General features: G+C 44.6%; 2 protein-coding genes across 4 annotated transcripts in view; both read left to right on the forward strand.

Annotated features, from left to right (window-relative positions):
- The first annotated feature begins 904 nt into the window (after positions 1-904).
- On the forward strand, positions 905-1,453 carry LOC123989599 (uncharacterized 26.4 kDa protein-like). Its single transcript, XM_046290724.1, has one exon. It carries the CDS (start codon positions 905-907, stop codon positions 1,451-1,453), a length of 549 nt encoding a protein of 182 aa, XP_046146680.1.
- An 8,511-nt stretch (positions 1,454-9,964) lies between these two features.
- LOC124048090 (heparan sulfate glucosamine 3-O-sulfotransferase 6-like) overlaps positions 9,965-26,716 on the forward strand; it is a 30,578-nt gene continuing 13,826 nt past the window's right edge. For 2 of the 3 annotated variants that reach the window (XM_046368512.1, XM_046368513.1), the window contains exon 1: positions 9,971-10,855. In XM_046368512.1, coding sequence (XP_046224468.1) covers positions 10,374-10,855 — 482 coding nt within the window. In that variant the 5' untranslated portion in view covers positions 9,971-10,373. Of the gene's footprint in view, positions 10,856-26,716 lie in introns of all 3 variants that reach the window. The other variant, XM_046368515.1, reaches the window with a different exon arrangement.

Consider the following 26,716-nt stretch of genomic DNA (forward strand, 5'->3'; position numbering starts at 1 on the left):
TAAGGAATGGATGTGAGGAAGGAGGGATTTAAGGAAAGTTGGGGAGATGTGAGGATGGAGGGATGTAAGGAAAGAAGGAAAGATGTGAGGGATGGAAGGAAGGAAGGATATAAGGAAAGGATGTGAGGAACTACACTAGTTCGGCACTACATGGCCTAAAGTATGTGGACACGCGCCATTCTCATGCCAATGTTTGTCTATGGAGATTGCATGGCTGTGTGCTCGGTTTTATACACCTGTCAAACGGGTGTGGCTGAAATAACCGAATCCAATCATTTGAATTGGTGTCCACATACTTTAAGGACTGAATGCAAACTCAAGTTATGGTTCGGCCCATAGTAACGAACCACTTATGATTGTCATTCATTTATTCACGGAGAATATGATTGAATAAGCCAGTAAATTAGGAATGGCCCTTGGCTTTGTTCAAACAGAAACGTCCCAGTTGATTGTTGAACCGTGACCTGTATTTCGCTACAACACAATGAGACCACTACAGCGGATATGATTGGTTTGGAGAGGAATACACCTCCCTCATTATAAACCCCACCCATAAACACACAAGATGTGGATGACGGATGACAGGATCTACAGGGTAACCATGGACACGTTTATGGCTAAAAGCACACCCCCTTCCCCCCCACGGTGGCATAAGAAGAGCTTATCCTTTCTTATCCTTTCCTTAAGTGTCTGGTTTTTATCTCTTACCTCTCCACTTCACACCAGTTTCATCTGGTGCGCACATACACACACACACACACACACACACACACACACGCACGCACGCACGCACGCACACACACACACAGTGGGGAGGCTGCTCCTAACCTGAATTAGTTTTAGAGATTCACAGCGGGTTCAGAGAGTGTGCCAAACACACTGTGTGTGTGTGTGTGCGCACCAGATGAAACCAACGTTCTGGAGAGACCCATCGCTGTGGCGCTCCACCAACGTTCTGGAGAGACCCATCGCTGTGGCGCTCCACCAACGTTCTGGAGAGACCCATCGCTGTGGCGCTCCACCAACGTTCTGGAGAGACCCATCGCTGTGGCGCTCCACCAACGTTCTGGAGAGACCCATCGCCGTGGCGCTCCACCAACGTTCTGGAGAGACCCATCGCCGTGGCGCTCCACCAACGTTCTGGAGAGACCCATCGCCGTGGCGCTCCACCAACGTTCTGGAGAGACCCATTGCCGTGGCGCTCCACCAACGTTCTGGAGAGACCCATCGCCGTGGCGCTCCACCAACGTTCTGGAGAGACCCATCGCCGTGGCGCTCCACCAACGTTCTGGAGAGACCCATCGCCGTGGCGCTCCACCAACGTTCTGGAGAGACCCATCGCTGTGGCGCTCCACCAACGTTCTGGAGAGACCCATCGCTGTGGCGCTCCACCAACGTTCTGTCAAAAAAAATCACAGAGCAGAAATTATGTGGCAGAAACAGCCCATGTTAGAAAGAGTATGTTGTATTTTCTCTAGCTTATCCTGGAGATAATATTGGATGACAATATAATGAGACAGTCACTTTTTTTACATCATGCAAGTTTCTCAGATCAAATAGTTTAACCTAAATGGTGCCCAATCAAATAAAACATTAGCGCGACATGTTGACAAACACATTATGCTTAAAGCAGGACAGGTCAAAGTCAAAGGGACGTGTGTGTGTGTGTGTGTGTGTGTGTGTGTGTGTGTGTGTGTGTGTGTGTGTGTGTGTGTGTGCGTGCGTGCGTGCGTGCGTGCGTGCGTGCGTGCGTGCGTGCGTGTCTATAAATGACATATTTTCACCTTTCATTCAGAACAGAAAATGAACCTGATTTCAATGTCCAAAAATATCTGTTTTGACCTTCCAGAAAATATGTATTTTCAACGTCAGGATAAAAAATAATTTTAAACGTTTGGAAAATGAACCTAACTTCAACATCTGGAAAATACGTATTTTAGATGTATTTTCAACATCATTTTGTTTACTTTGACTATTCTAGTTTTGCAAGGGTGGAAATGAATTTTTGTTGTTTTCTTGCTTATTGTGTCAGAATGGCCAGGACAGGCAATTTATGGCTGATTTAACATGAATTCATCAACCCTGTTGTGGTCAATCTTATTACTAGACACTTACTATAGTATTTTCAATTTTTATTTAACCTCTTGAGATGGGAAAACATGTTTTTTTTATATGATGTTGAACATGTGCTCTTTTTGACAGAAAGTTCAAATCAAATTTTTTTTTTTTTAAACTTTTTTTTTAACCTCTTTTCACTTCTCAAAAGGCACCGAATTGGTAGAACGACCCTCCTAGTTAATCTCGAATCCCAATAGACATCAGAGTCTCAGTGTGGCTCTCAGAGAGAGAGATAAATACAGTAACTGGAACTTGGAACTCAGAACTACTGATGGCTCCATGTCTGCGTTCCATAATGTCTCCATCCGCTGTCTGTAGGATCATAAATCACTGCGTCATACTCCAGCCCTGACCTCAGGGTCATTCTTTTATAGACGACCCCTTCATCACGGAACAATCTGCTCCACAGAACGGCTGCAGACAAAAGACACATAACCTGGATGCTGTCCTCCCCTCCTCGCCCCTCCCCCTCTCCTCTCCTCTCCGCTCTCTACTCTGCTCTGACCTTGGTCTCTCATCCATGGAGGCAGGTCAAAACATAACATCAACAAGGAAACTGAGCATAAAATATCTCTGAATCAATTTGATCTGTAACTTTAATCTAAATCTATAACCTGTCTTCACTTCTTTTTGGATTCAGCGATGTTGTGTTAATCAAAGGAAAAGTTGCAGCGATGAGGGGATATGATGGTGGTTTTGAAATATCGTACTGGTGATTACGGTCTTATTTCAGGGTCAGTTGAGCGTTGCTGAGCGCTTTTATTGGCTTGATAGACCACAGCCCGCATCCGTGTGTGACATCATCGTCATACATGATCAGAACAGTCAACATCGGTGTCTCTCTCTTCTCCCAAATGTTCTGAGCAGAGATTGTACCTGTTATTCACAAAAAAATATGAACACATTATTAAAGGAAGAACAAAAAAGGTGGAACAAAAAAATGTACAATAAAAGTTCATGCTCTTAAAACACATTTTTATTCCTTAAAGTAAATAACAGGAAAAAGTCTCTGTCTTACGTGTCTCTCTCTGGAAATTAACGTGTTAGTGCGTCGGGGGTAGACTTTTCAATAAATCTTTAGTAAGACAGGAAATGGGATTTTGACAGGCTTACTTTTGTCACTCCGTGATCTAATCAAATCTCATCGTAACCCTCAATGATCCAGTTATGGAATAAGTCATCAAAGACTCCCCCGATCATAATATTTGATCTGGTTTTTTTTGCATTAATGTCTGTGTTGTGTTCTTGCAAAAGAGATGCAAATCAAGCGATTTTATCCAGCACAAATCTTTTAATATATAACAATGAATATTGCATCGGTTATTGGTTTTGCACTTTTACAGTCCAAGACAACGTACAACCTAATGACTTAGATCACATCTGCTGTGGTCTGATGACTGGGATAAACCATGTGTAACATAAAGTGTGTGTGTGTGTGTGTGTGTGTGTGTGTGTGTGTGTGTGTGTGTGTGTGTGTGTGTGTGTGTGTGTGTGTGTGTGTGTGTGTGTGTGTGTGTGTGTGTGTGTGTGTGTGTGTGTGTGTGTGTGTGTGTTACAACCCTAACGACTCTCCAATGAGCTCTTAACTGTACCTTCAGTCCAGCTGCCTTTATTTTACAACAATAAAACGTAATGGCCCGTACGTAGCTCCCTAACCTCCTGTAACATCAGCAGAGACCTGCTTAACCAGGATAGAAAAGAACTCACATATGGCTTCATATCAACATGTATTGTTATATCACAATAAGCTTTTGATTTATGACTCTGCACTGTGATTTCTGTTCTTTCAATAAAAACGCACAACCTTGTGGTCGTCATGGGGCGGCAGGCAGCCCAGTGGTTAGAGTGTAGGGACGGCAGGCATCCTAGTGTTTAGAGTGTAGGGGCGGCAGGCAGCCCAGTGGTTAGAGTGTAGGGACGGCAGGTAGACTAGTGGTTAGAGTGTAGGGACGGCAGGTAGACTAGTGGTTAGAGTGTAGGGACGGCAGGTAGACTAGTGGTTAGAGTGTAGGGGCGGCAGGTAGCCTAGTGGTTAGAGTGTAGGGACGGCAGGCATCCTAGTGTTTAGAGTGTAGGGGCGGCAGGCAGCCCAGTGGTTAGAGTGTAGGGACGGCAGGTAGACTAGTGGTAGGGACGGCAGGTAGACTAGTGGTTAGGGACGGCAGGTAGACTAGTGGTTAGAGTGTAGGGCGGCAGGCAGCCCAGTGGTTAGAGTGTAGGGACGGCAGGTAGCCTAGTGGTTAGAGTGTAGGGACGGCAGGTAGACTAGTGGTTAGAGTGTAGGGATGGCAGGCATCCTAGTGTTTAGAGTGTAGGGGCGGCAGGCAGCCCAGTGGTTAGAGTGTAGGGACGGCATGTAGCCTAGTGGTTAGAGTGTAGGGACGGCAGGTAGACTAGTGGTTAGAGTGTAGGGACGGCAGGTAGACTAGTGGTTAGAGTGTAGGGACGGCAGGTAGACTAGTGGTTAGAGTGTAGGGGAGGCAGGTAGCCTAGTGGTTAGAGTGTAGGGACGGCATGTAGCCTAGTGTTAGAGTGTAGGGACGGCAGGTAGACTAGTGGTTAGAGTGTAGGGGAGGCAGGTAGCCTAGTGGTTAGAGTGTAGGGACGGCATGTAGCCTAGTGGTTAGAGTGTAGGGGAGGCAGGTAGCCTAGTGGTTAGAGTGTAGGGGCGGCAGGTAGACTAGTGGTTAGAGTGTAGGGAGGCAGGTAGCCTAGTGGTTAGAGTGTAGGGACGGCATGTAGCCTAGTGGTTAGAGTGTAGGGGAGGCAGGTAGCCTAGTGGTTAGAGTGTAGGGGCGGCAGGTAGACTAGTGGTTAGAGTGTAGGGGAGGCAGGTAGCCTAGTGGTTAGAGTGTAGGGGCGGCAGGTAGCCTAGTGGTTAGAGTGTAGGGGGAGGCAGGTAGCCTAGTGGTTAGAGTGTAGGGGCGGCAGGTAGACTAGTGGTTAGAGTGTAGGGGAGGCAGGTAGCCTAGTGGTTAGAGTGTAGGGGCGGCAGGTAGCCTAGTGGTTAGAGTGTAGGGACGGCAGGTAGCCTAGTGGTTAGAGTGTAGGGGCGGCAGGTAGCCTAGTGGTTAGAGTGTAGGGGCGTCAGGTAGCCTAGTGGTTAGAATGTAGGGGAGGCAGGTAGCCTAGTGGTTAGAGTGTAGGGGCGGCAGGTAGACTAGTGGTTAGAGTGTAGGGGAGGCAGGTAGCCTAGTGGTTAGAGTGTAGGGGCGGCAGGTAGACTAGTGGTTAGAGTGTAGGGGAGGCAGGTAGCCTAGTGGTTAGAGTGTAGGGGCGGCAGGTAGCCTAGTGGTTAGAGTGTAGGGAGGCAGGTAGCCTAGTGGTTAGAGTGTAGGGGCGGCAGGTAGACTAGTGGTTAGAGTGTAGGGGAGGCAGGTAGCCTAGTGGTTAAAGTGTAGGGGCGGCAGGTAGCCTAGTGGTTAGAGTGTAGGGACGGCAGGTAGCCTAGTGGTTAGAGTGTAGGGGCGGCAGGTAGCCTAGTGGTTAGAGTGTAGGGGCGTCAGGTAGCCTAGTGGTTAGAGTGTAGGGGCGGCAGGTAGCCTAGTGGTTAGAGTGTAGGGACGGCAGGCATCCTAGTATTTAGAGTGTAGGGGCGGCAGGCAGCCCAGTGGTTAGAGTGTAGGGACGGCAGGTAGACTAGTGGTTAGAGTGTAGGGATGGCAGGTAGACTAGTGGTTAGAGTGTAGGGACGGCAGGTAGACTAGTGGTTAGAGTGTAGGGGCGGCAGGCAGCCCAGTGGTTAGAGTGTAGGGACGGCAGGTAGCCTAGTGGTTAGAGTGTAGGGACGGCAGGTAGACTAGTGGTTAGAGTGTAGGGACGGCAGGCATCCTAGTGTTTAGAGTGTAGGGGCGGCAGGCAGCCCAGTGGTTAGAGTGTAGGGACGGCATGTAGCCTAGTGGTTAGAGTGTAGGGACGGCAGGTAGACTAGTGGTTAGAGTGTAGGGACGGCAGGTAGGCTAGTGGTTAGAGTGTAGGGACGGCAGGTAGACTAGTGGTTAGAGTGTAGGGGAGGCAGGTAGCCTAGTGGTTAGAGTGTAGGGACGGCATGTAGCCTAGTGGTTAGAGTGTAGGGACGGCAGGTAGACTAGTGGTTAGAGTGTAGGGGAGGCAGGTAGCCTAGTGGTTAGAGTGTAGGGACGGCATGTAGCCTAGTGGTTAGAGTGTAGGGGAGGCAGGTAGCCTAGTGGTTAGAGTGTAGGGGCGGCAGGTAGACTAGTGGTTAGAGTGTAGGGGAGGCAGGTAGCCTAGTGGTTAGAGTGTAGGGACGGCATGTAGCCTAGTGGTTAGAGTGTAGGGGAGGCAGGTAGCCTAGTGGTTAGAGTGTAGGGGCGGCAGGTAGACTAGTGGTTAGAGTGTAGGGGAGGCAGGTAGCCTAGTGGTTAGAGTGTAGGGGCGGCAGGTAGCCTAGTGGTTAGAGTGTAGGGGAGGCAGGTAGCCTAGTGGTTAGAGTGTAGGGGCGGCAGGTAGACTAGTGGTTAGAGTGTAGGGGAGGCAGGTAGCCTAGTGGTTAGAGTGTAGGGGCGGCAGGTAGCCTAGTGGTTAGAGTGTAGGGACGGCAGGTAGCCTAGTGGTTAGAGTGTAGGGGCGGCAGGTATCCTAGTGGTTAGAGTGTAGGGGCGTCAGGTAGCCTAGTGGTTAGAGTGTAGGGGAGGCAGGTAGCCTAGTGGTTAGAGTGTAGGGGCGGCAGGTAGACTAGTGGTTAGAGTGTAGGGAGGCAGGTAGCCTAGTGGTTAGAGTGTAGGGGCGGCAGGTAGACTAGTGGTTAGAGTGTAGGGGAGGCAGGTAGCCTAGTGGTTAGAGTGTAGGGGCGGCAGGTAGCCTAGTGGTTAGAGTGTAGGGGAGGCAGGTAGCCTAGTGGTTAGAGTGTAGGGGCGGCAGGTAGACTAGTGGTTAGAGTGTAGGGAGGCAGGTAGCCTAGTGGTTAGAGTGTAGGGGCGGCAGGTAGCCTAGTGGTTAGAGTGTAGGGACGGCAGGTAGCCTAGTGGTTAGAGTGTAGGGGCGGCAGGTAGCCTAGTGGTTAGAGTGTAGGGGCGTCAGGTAGCCTAGTGGTTAGAGTGTAGGGACGGCAGGCAGCCTAGTGGTTAGAGTGTAGGGGCGGCAGGTAGCCTAGTGGTTAGAGTGTAGGGACGGCAGGCAGCCTAGTGGCTAGAGTGTTGGGCCAGTAACCGAAAGGTTGCTAGATCTAATTCCTGAGCTGACAAGGTAAAAATTTGTCGTTCTGCCCCTGAACAAGGCAGTTGACCCACTGTTCCTCGGACGTTATTGTAAATTAGAATTTATCCTTAACTGACTTGCGTAGTTAAATTTAAAAATTTTTTTGTTAAAATGTGATAAGAGAGAATATCTATGTTAATTTACCGGTACACTCCTGTTTCCTTGTTGTCTGATTTATCCAAGGTTTTTAAATTGAACCTTTGTTCTTTAGTCTCATGAGATTGGAGATTTGGTCGATAGGACTTGGGAGTGTCTATGCCAGGACAGAATCAGAAGGCTTTGGCCAATGCCAGTCACAGCAACTCGACTAAAACTAACCAATAAACCCATGGTGTTCTCAGCTATGTCCTCGCTTATAAAGGGACTCGCCACCATCGGGATGTGATAGACTCTATATCAATATTGCCCTATATCCCATTTTGCAGACTAATGAGGTTTTGTGTGTTTTTGTGAATAAAACATGTACACCGTAAACCCCAATGTGCTGCTATATCATTAGGTAAATTTTGTTTTTTTATTAAATCCGTTGCACTTACTATATTTGAGTAGTTACTTAAAGTTATGTTGTAGTCATCAATCAAACCGATAGAGTCACTGTGACCCTGTAGGGCACCTGTCAAACTCATTCCACGGAGGGCCGAGTGGCTGCGGGTTGTCGCTCCTCCCTTGTACTTGATTTACTAATTAAGGTCACTAATTAGTAAAGAACTCTCCTCATCTGGTTGTCTAGGTCTTAATTTAAAGGAAAAAAACAACAACCCGCAGACACTCAGCCTTCCGTGGAATGAGTTTGATATCCCTGCTGTAGGGGGGGTCCAGATATGAGTAACGCCCCTACTAAGCCACGCCTCCAACACAAGTTCCAGTGAATGGTAGAGTCACCACTGTGACTGTATTTGTTTGTGACAGAGACATGGTTGTTAAATTCATTAGTGAGTCCCGAGGTCGAATGTTAACATTATCATTAAACTCTTTATGACAATAACTTAAATATCTCATATATCAAACGCTCTAAACTAAGGCCATATTTTGAGGCCTAGTTTTACCCTTATACATTGGCCTGAAACTCCTGGTTTATAGACCACATCAGGCCAGCAAGTAGGGTTGCAAAACTCCAGTAACTTTCCAAAAATGTACAGATTTTCAACAAATCATGGTTGAAGGAATTCCAGGAATCTTCTAACCTAGATTTCAGGGACACCTGGGAAATTGACCAGAATATTGCAAATTTACCTGCAAGTCCCCGTTATGCAGGCTTGCAAAGTGATGTGTTGTTCCTATTGGAATCCAGCCAGGATATACAACAGTTGGAAATTCTAGTCACCCGCAACTTGCATTCATAATGACTGCCAGGGTTAGGAACAGTGTGAGCCAGGGGTTCCCAAACCTTTTTGGCCTACGACCCCATTTTGATATCTGTAAGTTCTCGTGACCAAAACCATGTGAAAAAAAATGATGTAATTAACAGCCATGTTAACTTTTTTTGAAAAACATTCTATTCTAACATTCTCTTTTTTGACATCACCATCACATACTTTTAATGTGGTGCTATCACAGTCAAATTCAAATGAGTCTGACATCATGTATCTTATCTCACCACCACTAATGAGATGGGTGTGTTTGATCGCATCAGAGTTTCTCAAAGTCAGGGGGCGTGGCTTCTCAACGTCAGGGGGCGTGGCTTCTCAAAGTCAGGGGGGCGTGGTCGACAGTGAGCACCTCATCTCTGCTGTCACATCCAACCTGGATCCATGTTTGGTTTTAATGCAGACGAAAGCACTGAATCCAGCTTCACACAGATATGAGCTGGTGAAGGGTACCATGAGTTTTATGGTGCTTTCAAGACAACTGGGAACTCTCTATTTTGGAAATGAATTTTCTCAATGTACATGCAAAAACACAGATATATATATATATATATACAAATATATATAATTTGTTATAACTTTAAAACATTGAGTTGCTTTGAGTTCTCATTTAGTTCTGAGTCAGTACCACATAAACATTTTAATAAGTAATAGTGAGTTTTCCTGGACTTTGAGTTCAATTTACTGGAAGTATTTTAGTTAAAAATGCCTTGGGGTTTACAGTGTATAGTTTGCTGCAAGTTGAAATCATGACATGGCTCTCTAAAGTGACAACCAAGTTAACTGTGTAGACTATGACATGTATTGCACAACTGGTTGTGAATAAACTGGAGAACAGGTCTACATAAAACTCAAAATGCCAACAAAAACAATCAGTGGATAAATGATGACTTATTACATTCAAAAGGGTCATGATCTGTCGGGTACGCGCAGCATAACCGCTCTCTCCTCTCCTCCGCGTGCACGCGCATCGTATTCATCTCCGTTTTCCAATAAAATCCGTTGGAATTAAATAATCAAAGACGGTTAAATGCGGAGTGCAGCGCACACTTTCCTGAATGATTGACGCGAGAGAGAGAGAGAGGAGAGAGAGAGAGAGAGAGAGAGAGAGAGAGAGAGGGGGGGGAGAGGGGGGGGAGAGAGAGAGAGAGAGAGAGAGAGAGAGAGAGAGAGAGAGAGAGAGAGAGAGAGAGAGAAGAGGGAGAAAGAGAGAGAGAGGGGGGGGGGAGAGAGGGAGATAGGGGGGGAGAGAGAGAGGGAGAGAGAGAGAGTGAGAGAGAGAGACCCCATGACGCGCAGTCTCTGGAGACCCATGGAGGGAGACGGCGGGTAATCCCAGGGAGAAGGATCACTCTAGCCATGCGCCGCGGATATTAAAAGCCTTAGACTATACTACATGCCGGTGGGATCGACTAAGTGGGTGGATATTTGGACATAACACAGGAATTGATCCCTTGACGCGCAGAATGAACCGCGAAAGGGACAGATGGGACGCGGGCAAACCGGCGACTTTGTTGGCAATTTTGTGGAATCCACGTAGCGTCACTATGGAGCCTTTATCTTCTCTGAGCTGCTCAGAAAGCCTTCGTGTCTTCACAGAGGTGAAGGAAGTTAAGTGAGCTGAGCTTGTAGTAGAATGGTCCTCCTCGGCTGGGACTCTGAGGGAAGGCGATGGCAGCTTTTCACCACAGCAACCCAACGGACAGGGACATCAGGAGGGTTCTCCAAAAACTTCTAATCATGCTCTCTCTGGGAATAATCTGTGTCTCTCTTTTCTACTTCCTCGCGGGATGCTGCGAGTCCGACATAAGGGAAAACTCCATCTCTCAAAGACCCGCCAGTGAGTTTCTTTTATCAGGATGGTATCATGACAGAAACGGGACGTTGTATAAGGACGTTGTAATGGTACAGAATGAAGATGGATACCCAGTAGCCGGCGAGAGGAGCACAATAACTCCGGTTTTGGAGACGAATAACTCGGTTAAAGATTTGATGGCGACACGGCGGTTACCCCAAGCCCTCATTATAGGGGTAAAGAAGGGTGGCACGAGGGCTCTTTTGGAGTTTCTCAGGCTGCACCCGGACATCCGCGCGCTGGGCTCTGAACCGCACTTCTTTGACCGGCATTACGCACGAGGTTTGGACTGGTACAGGTACATATCATGGTTGTCACTAGTTACCACAGCCACAAAGTCACGACCCCCCCCCGCCCATTTACACAATTCCGTTTCTTAAAATTAATTATTTTTAATCCTAACCTTAACCTTAAATTAAGACCAAAACGAAAATGTAAGTTTTCATCAATTCTTAAGATATTGCTAATTTTGACTTTGTGGCTGTGCTATCTAGTGGAAACCACATATCGTATGGACGTGTCTGTTTTTTATAGAATGTGAGTTGCTGTCCAATGAATTTTGGTTGAGTGCATTTCAGTACATATAACTCCATAGACATGTTTTCGCCTCAGTGCACCTGCACTTGTAAATCAGAAGGTTATTGTTTATTGCTGTATAATGCATGCATGGTAGAATTGGTCGGTCTTTCATTTTTACACAACGATTTGCATATAACAGTGCCTTCAGAAAGTATTCACGCCTCTTACATTTATTATTACATTTAAATGTTTTGTCGATGGCCTAAACATAATACCCCATAATGTCAAAGTGGAATTATGTTTATTATGTTTTTTTGAGTCAATAAGTGTTCAACAACCCTTTGTTATGGCAAAGCAGGAGTAAAAATGTGCTTAAGTCACATAATAAGTTGCTTCACTTCCTGTTTAAAGAGGAATGAGGGAGAGCTCGGTTTGTTGTTTTGGAAAGTTTTGAAAGTCTATTGTCTGTTGGCATCAGTTGCTGGACCCACTACTATTTGTCAAGTGATTCTGCCGACCAAGGCCAGGCCTGAGGAGCTGTTTGGCGTGGCAGCTAGCCTAGCTGCTAACTAGCTGCCTATTGTGGCTGGAACGGCAGATTGTCCAGGGCTTGTGGCTGTCTAGATCCCTGCTGTTTATTGTTGTTGTTTTCCATCTTCCCTGTGACCTGCCCTGTCTGGAACTATGAGGAGTAACAGCGTAACCTATGTTGCTACCATGACAACGACCAAAGCTGGCGGGAGTACCGTTGAGGACAGTGAAGGTGAACGATCTTTTAAATGAACAAAAATAGTTCCACAAGCAGTTGTTACAACAACAAGAAAATAGCTTCAAGTGTTTTGTCCAAATACTTGTGGAGTCAATTGATAAAATAATGGATGACCTGACCAGAGAGGTCCAGGACCTGAAGAACAGTTTGCAGTTCTCCCAGGGTCAGCTCAACGAGTTGAAACAGGAGAATGGCAAGATGACAGCAATCTGTAAGTCATTGAGAGAGGACATCAGTTCTGTGTGTGACTCTATGATAACAATGACAGGGAAATCAGATTATCTTGAGGAACAATCAAGACGTGACAACTTTGTTGTGGACGGAATTGCAGAATTTCCACATGAGACCTGGATGGAGTCTGAGAACAAAGTGAGGGACATTATCTTGGAGAAACTGATGATGGACCAAAGGAAAAATTGAGGTGGAGCACACCCACAGGACTGAAAAACCCACCACCAGCACAGGTGACAGGCCCAGGCCAATAGTGGTCAAGTTCCTGACGTTCAAGGACAAGGTAGCTGCTCTGGAAAGAGCCAAGAACTTGAGAGGAACATATAGAATATATCTTCCTCAACGAGGACTATCCTAAGTGTGAGGATCAACGCTGGAGACAGGAAACAGGTACATGGAGAACATTTAATAGAAAACGGACATGAAACAGGACAGGACCAGCGTCTGGACAGGGGACAAAATAACGACATCAATGTTGACACAGGGATGCAACAGAGGAAACAGACAGATAAGGCAATCAAATAATGATGGAGTACAGGTGGGTCCAATGAGGTGCAGGTGCGCGTAACGAAGGTGCAGGTGCGCGTAATGAAGGGGACAGGTGTGCGTAATGATAGGCAGTCTGGCGTCCTCAAGCAACAGTGAGGGAGAGCGGGAGCAGGCGTGACACTAAAGCTGCCAGAAGGCTCCACCCTCCCTCCCAAAAGCCTAGAAGGATGAGGGAGCCAAGCTAATGGGTTCTTAGCTTCAACCCCTTAGCACACACACACACGTACATACACCGACTGATTAATGGACTGCTGAATGGATATTGTTTTCTCTTGCTTTGTTTTCTCTTTTCCATATTATTTCTATCTCTGAGGCTTCCCAGGAAAGGATTGAAAATAGCCAATATTAATATATGTAGCCTTAGAAATAAGGTTTTTGAAATCAATAATTTGCTAACATCAGATAATATTAATAAAGTAGCAATTTCTGAGACTTACTAAGATAATGAATTTGATAATACAGCAGTAGCAATACAAGGATATACCATCTATAGAAGAGACAGGAATGTTTATGGGGGAGGTGTTGCTGTATATATTCAGAGACAGATCCCTGTATTGCTTAGAGAATATCTTACATCAATTGTTATTGAAGTGTTGTGGTTGCAGGTTCACTTGGCACATTTAAAGCCTTTTCTTTTGGGGTGTTGCTATAGGCCACCAAGTGCTAACAGTCAGTATCTAAATAATATTTGTGAAATGCTTGATAGTGTATGGGATGTGAACAGAGAGGTCTACTTTCTTGAGGACCTGAATATTGACTGGTTTTCATCAAGCTGTCCAATCAAGAGGAAGCTTCTCACTGTAACCAATGCCTGTAATCTACCTACGAGGGTGTTTACAAACACTACAGAAACAAGATAATCCACATTCATCGATCACAGTTTTACTAATACCATAGAAATCTGTTCTAAAGCTTTATCCATACCCATTGGATGCAGTGATCACAGTTTAGTGGCTATATGCAGGAAAGCCAAAGTTCCAAAAGCTGGGCCTAAAATAGTGTATAATACAAAATATTTTGCTGGGACCCTTATGTGGATGATGTAAAACACATTTGTTGGTCTGATGTGATCCAGACTCTGCACTTGATGCATTTATGAAATTGCTTCTTCCACTTATTGATAAACATTCATCTGTTAGAACTGTTAAGGCTCCATGGATTGATGATGAATTGAAAAACTGTATGGTTGAAAGAGATGGGGCAAAAGGAGTGGCTAATAAGTCTGGCTGCACATCTGACTGGCTGACTTACTGCAAACTGAGAAATTATGAGACTAAACTCAACAAAAAGAAGACGAAACTTTATTATGAAGCCAAGATCAAAGATATGTTTACATACCCTACATTATTCATCTCATATGTCTACGTATATACTGTACTCTATATCACCTACTGCATCTTTATGTAATACATGTATCACTAGCCACTTTAAACTATGCCACTTTGTTTACATACTCATCTCATATGTATATACTGTACTCTATATCATCTACTGCATCTTTATGTAATACATGTATCACTAGCCACTTTAAACTATGCCACTTTGTTTACATACTCATCTCATATGTATATACTGTACTCTATATCATCTACTGCATCTTTATGTATTACATGTATCACTAGCCACTTTAAACTATGCCACTTTGTTTACATACTCATCTCATACGTATATACTGTACTCTATATCATCTACTGCATCTTTATGTAATACATGTATCGCTAGCCACTTTAAACTATGCCACTTTGTTTACATACTCATCTCATACGTATATACAGTACTCGATACCATCTACTGCATCTTGCCTATGCCGCTCTGTACCATCACTCATTCATATATCTTTATGTACATATTCTTTATCCCTTTACACTTGTGTGTATAAGGTAGTAGTTTTGGAATTGTTAGGTTAGATTACTCGTTGGTTATTACTGCATTGTCAGAACTAGAAGCACAAGCATTTCTCTACACTCGCATTAACATCTGCTGTGTATGTGTATGTGACAAATAAAATTTGATTTGATTTGATTATAAATAATGATGGGGAAAAAAACAATGTTTTAAATACAATTATGGTCAGAAAGACAAATACAACTTTCATCGAATCAGATGGCTTATTTATCACACTTCATTGGCAAAGTGGGACGATTTAGGCAGGGAATGTCAACAGCGAGCAGTGACTCAAATATTATAATTATAATATCGTACTCAAATATTGTTATCGGTCAGAAATGACAAACATCCTGGCGTTGACAACTTAGATGGAAAGCTACTGAGAATGGTAGGTGACTCTATAGCCACTCCTATCTGTCATATCTTTAATCCGAGCCTAGATAGTCTGTTCTCAGGCCTGGAGGGAAGCCAAAGTAATTCCACTACCCAAGAATAGTTAAGTGGCCTTGACTGGTTCTAACAGCAGACCTTTCAGCTTCCTGCCAGCTCTTAGCAAACTGTTGGAAAAAAATTGTGTTTGACCAAATACAATGCTATTTATCTGTAAACAAAGTAACAACAGACTTTCAACATGCTTATAGAGAAGGGCGCTCAACATGTACTGCACTGACACAAATTGAAAGAAATTTATAATAAGAAGATTGTGGGAGCGGTACTGTTAGATTTCTGTGTGACCTGTGATATTACTGACCATAACCTGTTGTTGCAAAAACCTATGTGTTATGGCCTTTCAACCTCTGCCATATCATGGATTCAGAGCTATCCATCTAATATAACTCGGACGGTTTTCTTTAATGGAAGCCTCTAATGTTAAACATGTAAAGTGTGGTGTACCGCAGGGCAGCTCTCTAGGCTCTCTACTATTTTCTATTTTTACCATTGACCTGCCACTGACATTAAACACAGCATGTGTGTCCATGTATGCTGATGATTCAACCATATACACATCAGCAACCACAGCTAATGAAGTCTCTGAAACCCTTAACAAAGAGTTGCAGTTTGTTTTGGAATCTTTGGCTTGTAATAAACTGGTCCTGAACATCTTTAAAACTAAGAGCATTGCATTTAGTACAAATCATTCCCTAAGTTCTAGACCTCAAGCCTCCCGAGTGGCTCAGCAGTCTAAGGCGGTGTCAATACAGATCCGGATTCGATCCCGTGCTGTGTTGTCGCCGGCCGCGACCGGGAGACCCATGAGGCGGTGCACAGTTGGCCCAGCATCGTCCGGGTTAGGGGAGGGTTTGGCTGGCCGGGATGTCCTTGGCTCTAGTTTTATCTTGTCTTCATTATTGTCCAGTCATTTGGTCAAGCGCTGCAAAGAAAGGCCTAGGTAAGCTGCAGCTGGCCCAGAACAGAGCGGCACGTGTTGCTCATCATTGTAATCAGAGGGCTGATATTAATACTATGTATGCCAATCTCTTTTAGCTAAGAGTTAAGGAAAGACTGACTGCGTCACTTCTTGTTTTTAGAAGAAATGAATGTGTTGGAAATTCCAAATGGTTTGCATAGTCAACTTACACACAGCACTGATACACACACTTACCCCACCAGATGTGCCACCATGGGTCTTTTCACAGTCTCCAGGTCCAGAACACACTTACCCCACCAGATATGCCACCATGGGTCTTTTCACAGTCTCCAGGTCCAGAACAAATTCAAGAAAACATACAGTGTTATACAGAGCCATGAGTGCATGGACCTACCTCCCTTCCATGTTATATATCGGAAGTGAACAGCAAACCTGGTTTCAATAAACAAATAAAGCCACAAAGACCAGGGAGGTTTTCCAATGCCTTGCAAGAAAGGACACCTATTGGTTGATAGGTATAAATAAAAAAGCAGACATTGAATATCCCTTTGAGCACAGTGAAGTTTTTAATTACACTTTGAATGGTGTATCAATACACCCAGTCATTACATAGATAAAGGCGTCCTTCCTAACTCAGTTGTCGGAGAGGAAGGAAACCGTTCAGGGATTTCAACATGAGACCAATGGTGCCATTAAAACAGTTACAGAGTTGAATGACTGTGATAGGAGAAAACTTGAGGATGGATCAACAACATTGCAACAAGGCAGTAATGTAATACTGCAAATAATGTGGCAAAGTAATTCATTTTTGTCCTGTGTTTTGTTTGGGGCAAATCCAACACAACACATTACTGTATACAACTCTTCATGTTTTCAAGCATAGTGGTGCCAGCATCATCTTATGGGTATGCTGAAAACGGTTGCCTAGCAGTGATCAACAACCAATTTGACAGACCTTTAAGAATTTAGAAAATAATAAATGGGCAAATGTTGCACAATCCAGGTGTGGAATGTTCTTAGAGACGTACCCAGACAGACTCACAGCTGTAATCACTGCCAAAGGTGATTTTACAAAGTATTGACTTAGGGGTGTGACTACTTATGTAACTGAGATATTTCTGTATTTAATTTTAAATACGTTTGCAAACATTTCTTAAAATCATATTTTCCCTTTGTCATTTTGGGGTATTGCTGTAACACAAAAAAATGTGGAATAAGTCAAGGGTAATACATACTCTCTGAAGACACTGTACAACCACTGTACAACCACTGTACAACCACTGTACAACCACTTTACAACCACTCTGCAACCACTGTACAACCACTGTACAACCACTGTACAACCACTGTACAACCACTGTACAACCACTTTACAACCACTCTGCAACCACTGTACAACCACTCTGCAACCACTGTACAACCATTGTACAACCACTGTACAACCACTGTACAACCATTGTACAACCACTGTGCAACCACTGTACAACCACTGTACAACCACTCTGCAGCCACTGTACAACCACTGTACAACCACTGTAAAAACACTGTACAACCACTCTGCAGCCACTGTACAACCATTGTACAACCACTCTGCAGCCACTGTACAACCACTGTGCAGCCACTGTACAACCACTGTACAACCACTGTACAACCATTGTACAACCACTGTGCAACCATTGTACAACCACTGTACAACCACTGTACAGCCACTGAACAACCATTGTACAACCACTGTACAACCACTGTACAACCATTGTACAACCACTGTGCAACCACTGTACAACCACTCTGCAGCCACTGTACAACCATTGTACAACCACTGTACAACCACTGTACAAACACTGTACAACCACTCTGCAGCCACTGTACAACCATTGTACAACCACTCTGCAGCCACTGTACAACCACTGTGCAGCCACTGTACAACCATTGTACAACCACTGTGCAACCATTGTACAACCACTGTGCTACCATTGTACAACCACTGTACAACCATTGTATAACCACTGTACAACCATTGTACAACCACTGTGCAACCACTATACAACCACTCTGCAGTCTGCAACATGGAAAGATCTGGTGAATAATGTTTGTTGTTGTTGGCGTATTCAAACATACCCACTGCAAGCTGGTCTAGGTGACAGGCAGAGGGAGACACTGCCAGCTGGCCATGCTAATCAGAATGTGTGTATGTGGGTGTGTGTGTGTGTGTCTATGTTTGTGTGTATGTCTATTCTTGTGTGTGTGTGTGTGTGTGTGTGTGTTTATTCGCAGGGAGGGTCAGGATGAGTTATCACAGAGCAATAATCTCTCCAGCTGAGGCCAGATGTTACCATAGTCAGCTCCTACTGATCCTAGAGTCACACACACACACACACACACATCATTTACATTCCCCAACACAGGGTTATAGTGTGTGCATGTAACATAAACTCTAACTACATAACAGATGAAACACAGGATTAAAATCTCATCATCTAGGTTAGAGAGGTTGCGTGGAACTGAACGGTTGGTTTAGGATGCAGTGATGCACATTGGTGTAAAGTACTTATGTAAAAGTACTACTTATCTGTACTTTTAGTTTGACTCCTCTACATTCCTATAGAAAATAGTGTACTTTTTACTGCATACATTTTCCCTGACACCCAAAAGTAGTTTTTACATTTTGAATGCTCAGGCAGAATTATGGTCCAATTCACACACCTATCAATGCATTGTCATCCCTACTGCCTCTGATTTGGCAGACTCATTAAATACAGGGTAGCAGGGGCGGCAGGGTAGCCTAGTGGTTAGAGAGGTGGATTTACTGGTTGTGGACTTTGCCCCTGAACAGGCAGTTAACCCACTGTTCCTAGGCCATCATTGAAAATAAGAATTTGTTCTTAACTGACTTGCCTAGTTAAATAAAGGTCAAAAAAAAAATATTGAGTTCGTAAATTATGTCTGGGTGTTGGAGTGTGCCCGTCTGTCCATTACATTTTTAAAACATTTTTAAATTTTTTTACAATCGCTAGGACCCATTTCTCAATACTTAGGTCACTTTCTCAAAACTCTTCACACAGTTCTCCTAATCCAACTTTCAGCCTGGCACAACAGTCCATTTCACATCCAAAATGCACTAAAACGACCAAAACACTTCATACATGTCTCAAATCAACTCATTCTTACAGAACACTAGCAAAGGTTGTCACCCAACAAGCACACTTTGTCACTCATAAAACAATGACCTAAAAAACACTAACAGGTTTACACCATGTTTAATTTTGCAACATTTCTTTACAAAACAAGAATGACACCTTTCTACTGTTTAGAATTCACTGCAGTTTATGTTACAGGAATGAATCAGACACGATGCAATATGCTTCAATATGTTTTATGGCATTGAGTGATTCCAAAATACAATAATTTGTATATACACCATCTACCGATATAGATACAGTAGCAATGCCAGTAAACCCTGTCTTCTGCATTTGGCCACAGGTTCTCATCCACATCACATCTTATGTCATCTTGGGCAAAACACCTAGGAAAGAATCTTTTGGCATGCATGGTTCATCCCTGGCAATATTCTGCAGATATGTCCAGGCATCCAGCATTCCTTGCGTCCAGGAGGGACATTTGATCATGTGGATGGTGGTCATAAACCTTCCACCTCAATGAGGAAAATAATTCCTCTATGGGGTTGAGGAACAGAGAGTAAGGAAGGAGGAAAAGTGACACCATCCTGGGATGGGCTGTAAACCACTCTGTGACTGCATGGGAATGGTGAAATGCCACATTGTCCCAGACAATTACAAACGTTGGCTGATTTCGCCTCAGTGCAACCCTTTCCTCACCTGACCCAATGTAACGGTTCTCTTGTGGTGAAGGAGAGTTGGACCAAAATGCAGCGTGTACATTGCGATCCATGTTTATTCAACAAACGTAACACGAATCAATAATAAACACTACAAAACAATAAACAATAACGAAAACCGAAACACCCTAATACTGGTGCACGTACACACAGAACAAGGACATCAAGACACTAAGGACAATCACCCACAAAACCCAACACAAAACAGGCTACCTAAATATGGTTCCCAATCAGAGACAATGACTAACACCTGCCTCTGATTGAGAACCATATCAGGCCAAACATAGAAATAGACAAACCAGACACACAACATAGAATGCCCACCCAGCTCACGTCCTGACCAACACTAAAACAAGGAAAACACATACGAACGATGGTCAGACCGTGACACCCAACCCTTCCATAGAGGTCATACAGGAATGTAATGAGACGCTCGGTGTCGTACGGCCCAACCCTTCCATAGAGGTCATACAGGAATGTAATGAGACGCTCGGTGTCGTACGGCCCAACCCTTCCATAGAGGTCATACAGGAATGTAATGAGACGCTCGGTGTCATACGGCCCAACCCTTCCATAGAGGTCATCCAGGAATGTAATGAGACGCTCGGTGTCGTACGGCCCAACCCTTCCATAGAGGTCATCCAGGAATGTAATGAGACGCTCGGTGTTGTACGGCCCAACCCTTCCATAGAGGTCCTCCAGGAATGTAATGAGACGCTCGGTGTTGTACGGCCCAACCCTTCCATAGAGGTCATCCAGGAATGTAATGAGACGCTCGGTGTCGTACGGCCCAACCCTTCCATAGAGGTCCTCCAGGAATGTAATGAGACGCTCGGTGTTGTACGGCCCAACCCTTCCATAGAGGTCCTCCAGGAATGTAATGAGACGCTCGGTGTTGTACGGCCCAACCCTTCCATAGAGGTCCTCCAGGAATGTAATGAGACGCTCGGTGTTGTACGGCCCAACCCTTCCATAGAGGTCCTCCAGGAATGTAATGAGACGCTCGGTGTTGTACGGCCCAACCCTTCCATAGAGGTCATCCAGGAATGTAATGAGACGCTCGGTGTTGTACGGCCCAACCCTTCCATAGAGGTCATCCAGGAATGTAATGAGACGCTCGGTGTTGTACGGCCCAATTAGCGGTTTGTGTAACAGAAATCCATCAGAGGATACTGCTGGACACATTGTGATGTTGTCCCCTCTGGCCCGGGACATCCACTGTGGCTCTTCTTCCCCAATCACATTCCTTCCTCGCCGTCGTGTTCTGGCCAAGTTGAAACCAGCCTCATCCACAAAGATGAATATGTGGGGTGTTTGCCTGGCTTCTATCTTCACGACTGTCTAAAATAAATCCACAATGCAACATAAGAGTTAGGCTTTTACGGTAGTTTGCATTATACCTAAAAACATGCCGTTGTTGTGCCTCTGCCCTGTTTGGTTTTGTTCAAAACTAGTTCTGTATTTTATAGTCATCTTACCTTAAATTGCTGTCTTATTCAATGTTGTGTTATGTTATGTTTTGAACTTAAGTTTAACAGTTTTGAAAAGAGTATGTAAACATGTGCAAATTGGGCAGTAGGTACATTTCACTCAGTTTTGTGTCTGAGTGAGAAAAGAATTCATGACATTTGAAAGATGTAGTCATTGAATGCGTTTTGAGCCAAAGCAATGAAACACGATCCACAGTTTAGCCCACATAGACTGCTGTTGTGCTCACTGTGTGAAGGGTTTTGAAATAGTGACCTAAGTATTGAGAAATGGATCCTAGCGATTGTAAAAAAAAAAAAAAACCTGTGTGCCGTCTGGCTTGCATTAATATAAGGAATGTGGTGTAGAGCATTTACTTCTGTTTTTACTGAAGTATGACAAAGTAGTCCTTTTTCCACCACTGTACTAAAGTATATTTAAAACCAAATACTTTTAGACTTTTACTCAAGTAGTATTTTACTGGGTGACTTTCACTTTTACTTGAGTCATTTTCTATTGAGATATCTTTACTTTTACTAAAGTATAACAATGTTTGTATTTATCTACCACTGGTGATGCAGTATTGGTATTCTGTAACCTCTGACAGTGTGATTTAATGGTTACAGGGTCAGTAGGTGAGATTGATTGAAAGTTAGAGGTGTGTTTTCTGTGTTTTACCAACATGATATTGGTCACAAACACGTATGGACGCACACACACACACACACACACACACACACACACACACACACACACACACACACACACACACACACACACACACACACACACACACACACACACACACACACACACACACACACACACACACACACACACACACACACACACACACACACACACCTCTTTTTCTCTCTTACTCACACACACGCACGCACGCACACGCACGCACGCACGCACGCACGCACCCACACACACACACACACACACACACACACACACACACACACACACACACACACACACACACACACACACACACACACACACACACACACACACACACACACACACACACACACACACACACACACACACACACACGTACCACGTCTCCATGTGTGTGTGTGTGTATCAGTGACGTCCCAGAGTGACAACAGATTGTCCCATCCCCAGGACCAGATGGGGCTCTGAGAGTGTCAGGCCACTTGACATCGCTGCCAGGCCTGGCAGGTTGACCCCTGACACCAGGTCAGTTTACGCTCACAGATAATGATGAGCTCCCAATTACACCACATAATTAACCATATATCATTATATCATCATATCTATCATTGGCTACAGTGGGCTCTATGGTACTGCGGTACTGCAAAAAGACATCGCAAGTACAGTTGATAAGAGCAGGGTCAGGTGCTCAAAACATATAGATATATATTTATATTTTAAAAAGGCATTTACTGGATAGAAAGAAAGAAAATTCATTTTAAATATGCTTATTTTTATTTCTCCCCCGAATTGGTAATTACAGTCTTGTCCCATCGTTGCAACTGTGTTCTCCGAAACACGACCCGCCAAGCTTCTTGTCACACTGCTCGCTTAACCTGGTTAGCCAGCCGCACCAATGTGTCAGAGGAAACACCGTACAGCTGGCGACCTGAAGACAGCATGCACGCACCCGGCCGCCACAAGGAGTCGCTAGAGCACGATGGGACAAGGACATCCCGGCCGGCCAAACCCTCCCCTAACCCGGACGACGTTGGGCCAATTGTGCACCGCCTCATGTGTCTCCCCGTCTTGGCCAGTTGCGACACAGCGCTTGATCGAACCCGGATCTGTAGTGACGCCTCTAGCACTGCGATGCAGTACCTTAGATCTCTGGGCTACTCAGGAGGCCCTATCTGATTTAAGGACAATTCAAATCTCTTGCCTGAGAGGAACCACCCTCAACCAGGCAGGGAAGAGCTAGTCTCTTGCCTCAGAGGAACCACCCTCAACCAGGCAGGGAAGAGCTAGTCTCTAGCCTCAGAGGAACCACCCTCAACCAGGCAGGGAAGAGCTAGTCTCTAGCCTGAGAGGAACCACCCTCAACCAGGCAGGGAAGAGCTAGTCTCTAGCCTGAGAGGAACCACCCTCAACCAGGTAGGGAAGAGCTAGTCTCTGGAAGAGGATTGGGCTGAGGTTTTATCCTGACACTGTCTCAGATTACTAGTTTTACTGACCTTGGCTTATTGTGAGGCCTTTCTCAATAGCAAGGCTATGCTCACGGAGTCTGTACATAGACAAAGGTTTCCTTAAGTTTTGGTCAGTCACAGTGGTCAGGTATTCTGCTACTGTGTACTCTCTGTTTAGAGCCAAATAGCATTCTAGTTTGCTCTGTTTTTTTGTTAATTCTTTCCAATGTGTCGAGTAATTATCATTTTGTTTTCTCATGATTTGGTTTGGTCTAATTGTGTTGCTGTCCTCAGGCTCTGTGGGGTCTGTTAGTGTTTGTGATCAGCGCCCCAGGACCAGCTTGCTTAGGGGACTCTTCTTCAGGTTCATATCTCTGTATGTGATGTATTTGTTATGGAAGGTTTGGGAATCACTTCATTTTAGGTGGTTGTAGAATTGAAGCTCTCTTTTCTGGACTTTTATAATTAGCGGGTATCGGCCTAATTCTGCTCTGCAGGCATTATATGGTGTTCTACGTTGTACACCGAGGATATTTTTGCAGAATTCTGCATGCAGAGTCTCAATTTGGTGTTTGTTCTATTTTGTGAATTCTTGGCAATGGGTTCTATAACTGATTCAAGTATTTTTTGCCAGATCCTAATTGGTATGTCGAATTTGATGTTCCTTTTGACGGCATAGAGGCCCTTCTTGCCTCGTCTCTCAGCTCGTTCACAGCTTTGTGGAAGTTCCCTGTGGCGCTGCTGTTTAGACTGAAGTATGTCTAGCTTTTTGTTTGCTCTGTAGAGGATGAAGATTAAATCAAATCAAATGACATATGTCACATGCGCCGAATACAACAGGTATATAGACCTTTCCTTGAAATGCTTATTTACAAGCCCTTACTCAACAATGCAGTTCAAGAAATAGTTAAGAAAATATTTACTAAATAAACTAAAGTGAAAAAAAAGAATCTCAAGTGAACACAAGAAAATTACATAACAATAATATTTTCAGTCTCCTGAGGGGGAAAAGGTGTTGTCATGGCCTCTTCACAACTGTCTTGGTGTGTTTGGACCATGATAGTTAATTGGTGATGTGGACAACAAGGAACTTGAAACTCTCGGCCCCCTCCACTTCAACCCCATCAATGTTAATGGGGAATGTTAATGGGGGCCTGTTCGGCACTCCTTTTCCTGTAGTCCACCATTAGCTCCTTTGTCTTGCTCACATTGAGAGAGAGGTTGTTGTCCTGGCACTGCACAGCCAGGTCTCGGCCCGTCAGGATGTCCAGGATCCAGTTGCAGAGGGAGGTGTTTAGTCCCAGGTTCCTTAGCTTAGTAATGAGCTTCGTGGGCACTATGGTGTTGAACACTGAGCTGAAGTCAATGAACAATATTCTCACATAGGTGTTCCTTTTGTCCAGGTGAGAAAGGGCAGTGTGTAGTGCGATTGAGATCGCATCATCTGTGGATCTTTCGGGGCAGTATTCGAATTGGAGTGGGTCTAGGGTTTCCAGAATCTGGTTTGGAAATGTACATACAGTCACTTTTGGGACGTCGTCGTCGATGCACTTATTGATGAAGCCAGTAACTGAGGTGGTATACTCCTCAATGCCATTGGATGAATCCCGGAACCTATTCAACTCTGTGCTAGCTAAACAGTCCTATAGCGTAGCATCCGTGTCATCTGACCACTTCCGTGTTGATCGAGTCACTGGTACCTCCTGCTTTAGCTTTGTCTTGTAAGTAGGAATATAGGAGTATAGAATTATGGTCAGATTTGTCAAATGGGGGGTGAGGGAGAGCTTTGTATGCTTCTCTGTGTGTGGAGTAAAGGTGGTCTAGAGTTATTTTTCCTCTTGTTGCACATGTGATATGCTGGTGCAAATTAGGTAAAACAGATGTAAGTTTGCCTGCATTAACGTCCCCGGCCACTAGGAGCGCTGCTTCTGGATGAGCATTTTCTTGTTTGCTTATGGCCTTATACAGCTCGTTGAGCGCAGTCTTAGTGCCACCATCGGTTTGTAGTGGTAAATAGACAGCTATGAAAAATATAGGTGTGAACTCTCTTGGTAGATAGTGTGGTCTTCAGCTTATCATGAGGTAACTACCTCAGGTGAGCAATACCTCAAGATGTCTTTAATATTTGACATCGCGCACCATCAGTTATTGACAAATAGATACACAACCCCGCCCCTCGTCATACCAGATGTAGCTGCTCTGTCCTTCCAATGCACAGCGAAGCCAGCCAGCTCTATATTACCTGTGTCGTTGTTCAGCCACGTTTCAGGGAAACATAAGATATTACAGTTTTTAATATCTGGTTGGTAGGATTAGCCTTAATCGTAAATCGTCCAGTTTGTTTTCCAATGCACGTTAGCCAATAATATGGAGTGAAGTGGTGGTTTACCTACTCATCTGCAAATTCTAACAAGGCACCCCGCCCTCCTCCCATCTTTTCCTTCGTCTTTTATTCACGCTGATGATGGGGATTTGGGCCTTGTCTTGACAAAGCAGTAAATCCTTTGCGTTGCACTCATTGAAGAAAAAATCTTTGTTCAGTTCGAGGTGAGTAATCGCTGTTCTGATTAGTCACAAACAATGCAAAAAACTAACAAAATAGCACAGTTGGTTAGGAGCCCGTAAAACGGGCAGCCATGCGTTACTTTAATAAGAAATAAAGAATATTGAGGATAGGTTGGTGTGACTGTGCAGGTGAAAAGCAGAGATTAGAGGTTAAAGGGTGAACTTAGTGTTACCACAACCACACATATCTCCACTGACCTTTTGACCTTTCCCTCACCCCAGGGGAATATCATGGGAGGTCTACTCTATACCCCCAGGGCTGGAGACTGACTGGTTGTTCAGTTCTGCCTGTCTGTGTGGAGACTGGCTGGTTGTTCAGTGCTGCCTGTCTGTGTGGAGACTGGCTGGTTGTTCAATGCTTGCCTGTCTGTGTTCCTGTGAGGTCATAGGGTAACATTCTGTCCTGCTGCAGTGACATGTATTGATGCTAAATGACCACACTGTAAATACAGTAAATATACAGTGCATTCTGAAAGTATTCAGACCCTTTGACTTTTCCCACATTTTGTTACATTTTGTTACAGCCTTATTGTAAGGGTTTGCGGAACTGGTGGCAGTGAAGTCAGACGCAGGAGAGCAGAAATAGGTAATAGCCGGAGCGGGTTCATTTCAAAACCAATGGCAATAAAAAAAAGAACCTACATGGGTACAAAACCCGGCGCACCAGTAACATAGTACACAAGCACTTACAAACAAACAATTCACCAGTAACATAGTACACAAGTTAACATATTTACAAACAAAAAACCAGTAAATAGGCACTTACAAACAAACAATCACCAGTAAATAGTACACAAGCACTTACAAACAAACAA

Source organism: Oncorhynchus gorbuscha, linkage group LG11, assembly GCF_021184085.1.
Source record: "Oncorhynchus gorbuscha isolate QuinsamMale2020 ecotype Even-year linkage group LG11, OgorEven_v1.0, whole genome shotgun sequence".
Taxonomy (NCBI): domain Eukaryota; kingdom Metazoa; phylum Chordata; class Actinopteri; order Salmoniformes; family Salmonidae; genus Oncorhynchus; species Oncorhynchus gorbuscha.

Bases quoted from the DNA above. Each gene is read 5' to 3' on its own strand.
- LOC123989599 (XM_046290724.1), top strand. From the start codon at position 905: ATGAAACCAACGTTCTGGAGAGACCCATCGCTGTGGCGCTCCACCAAC.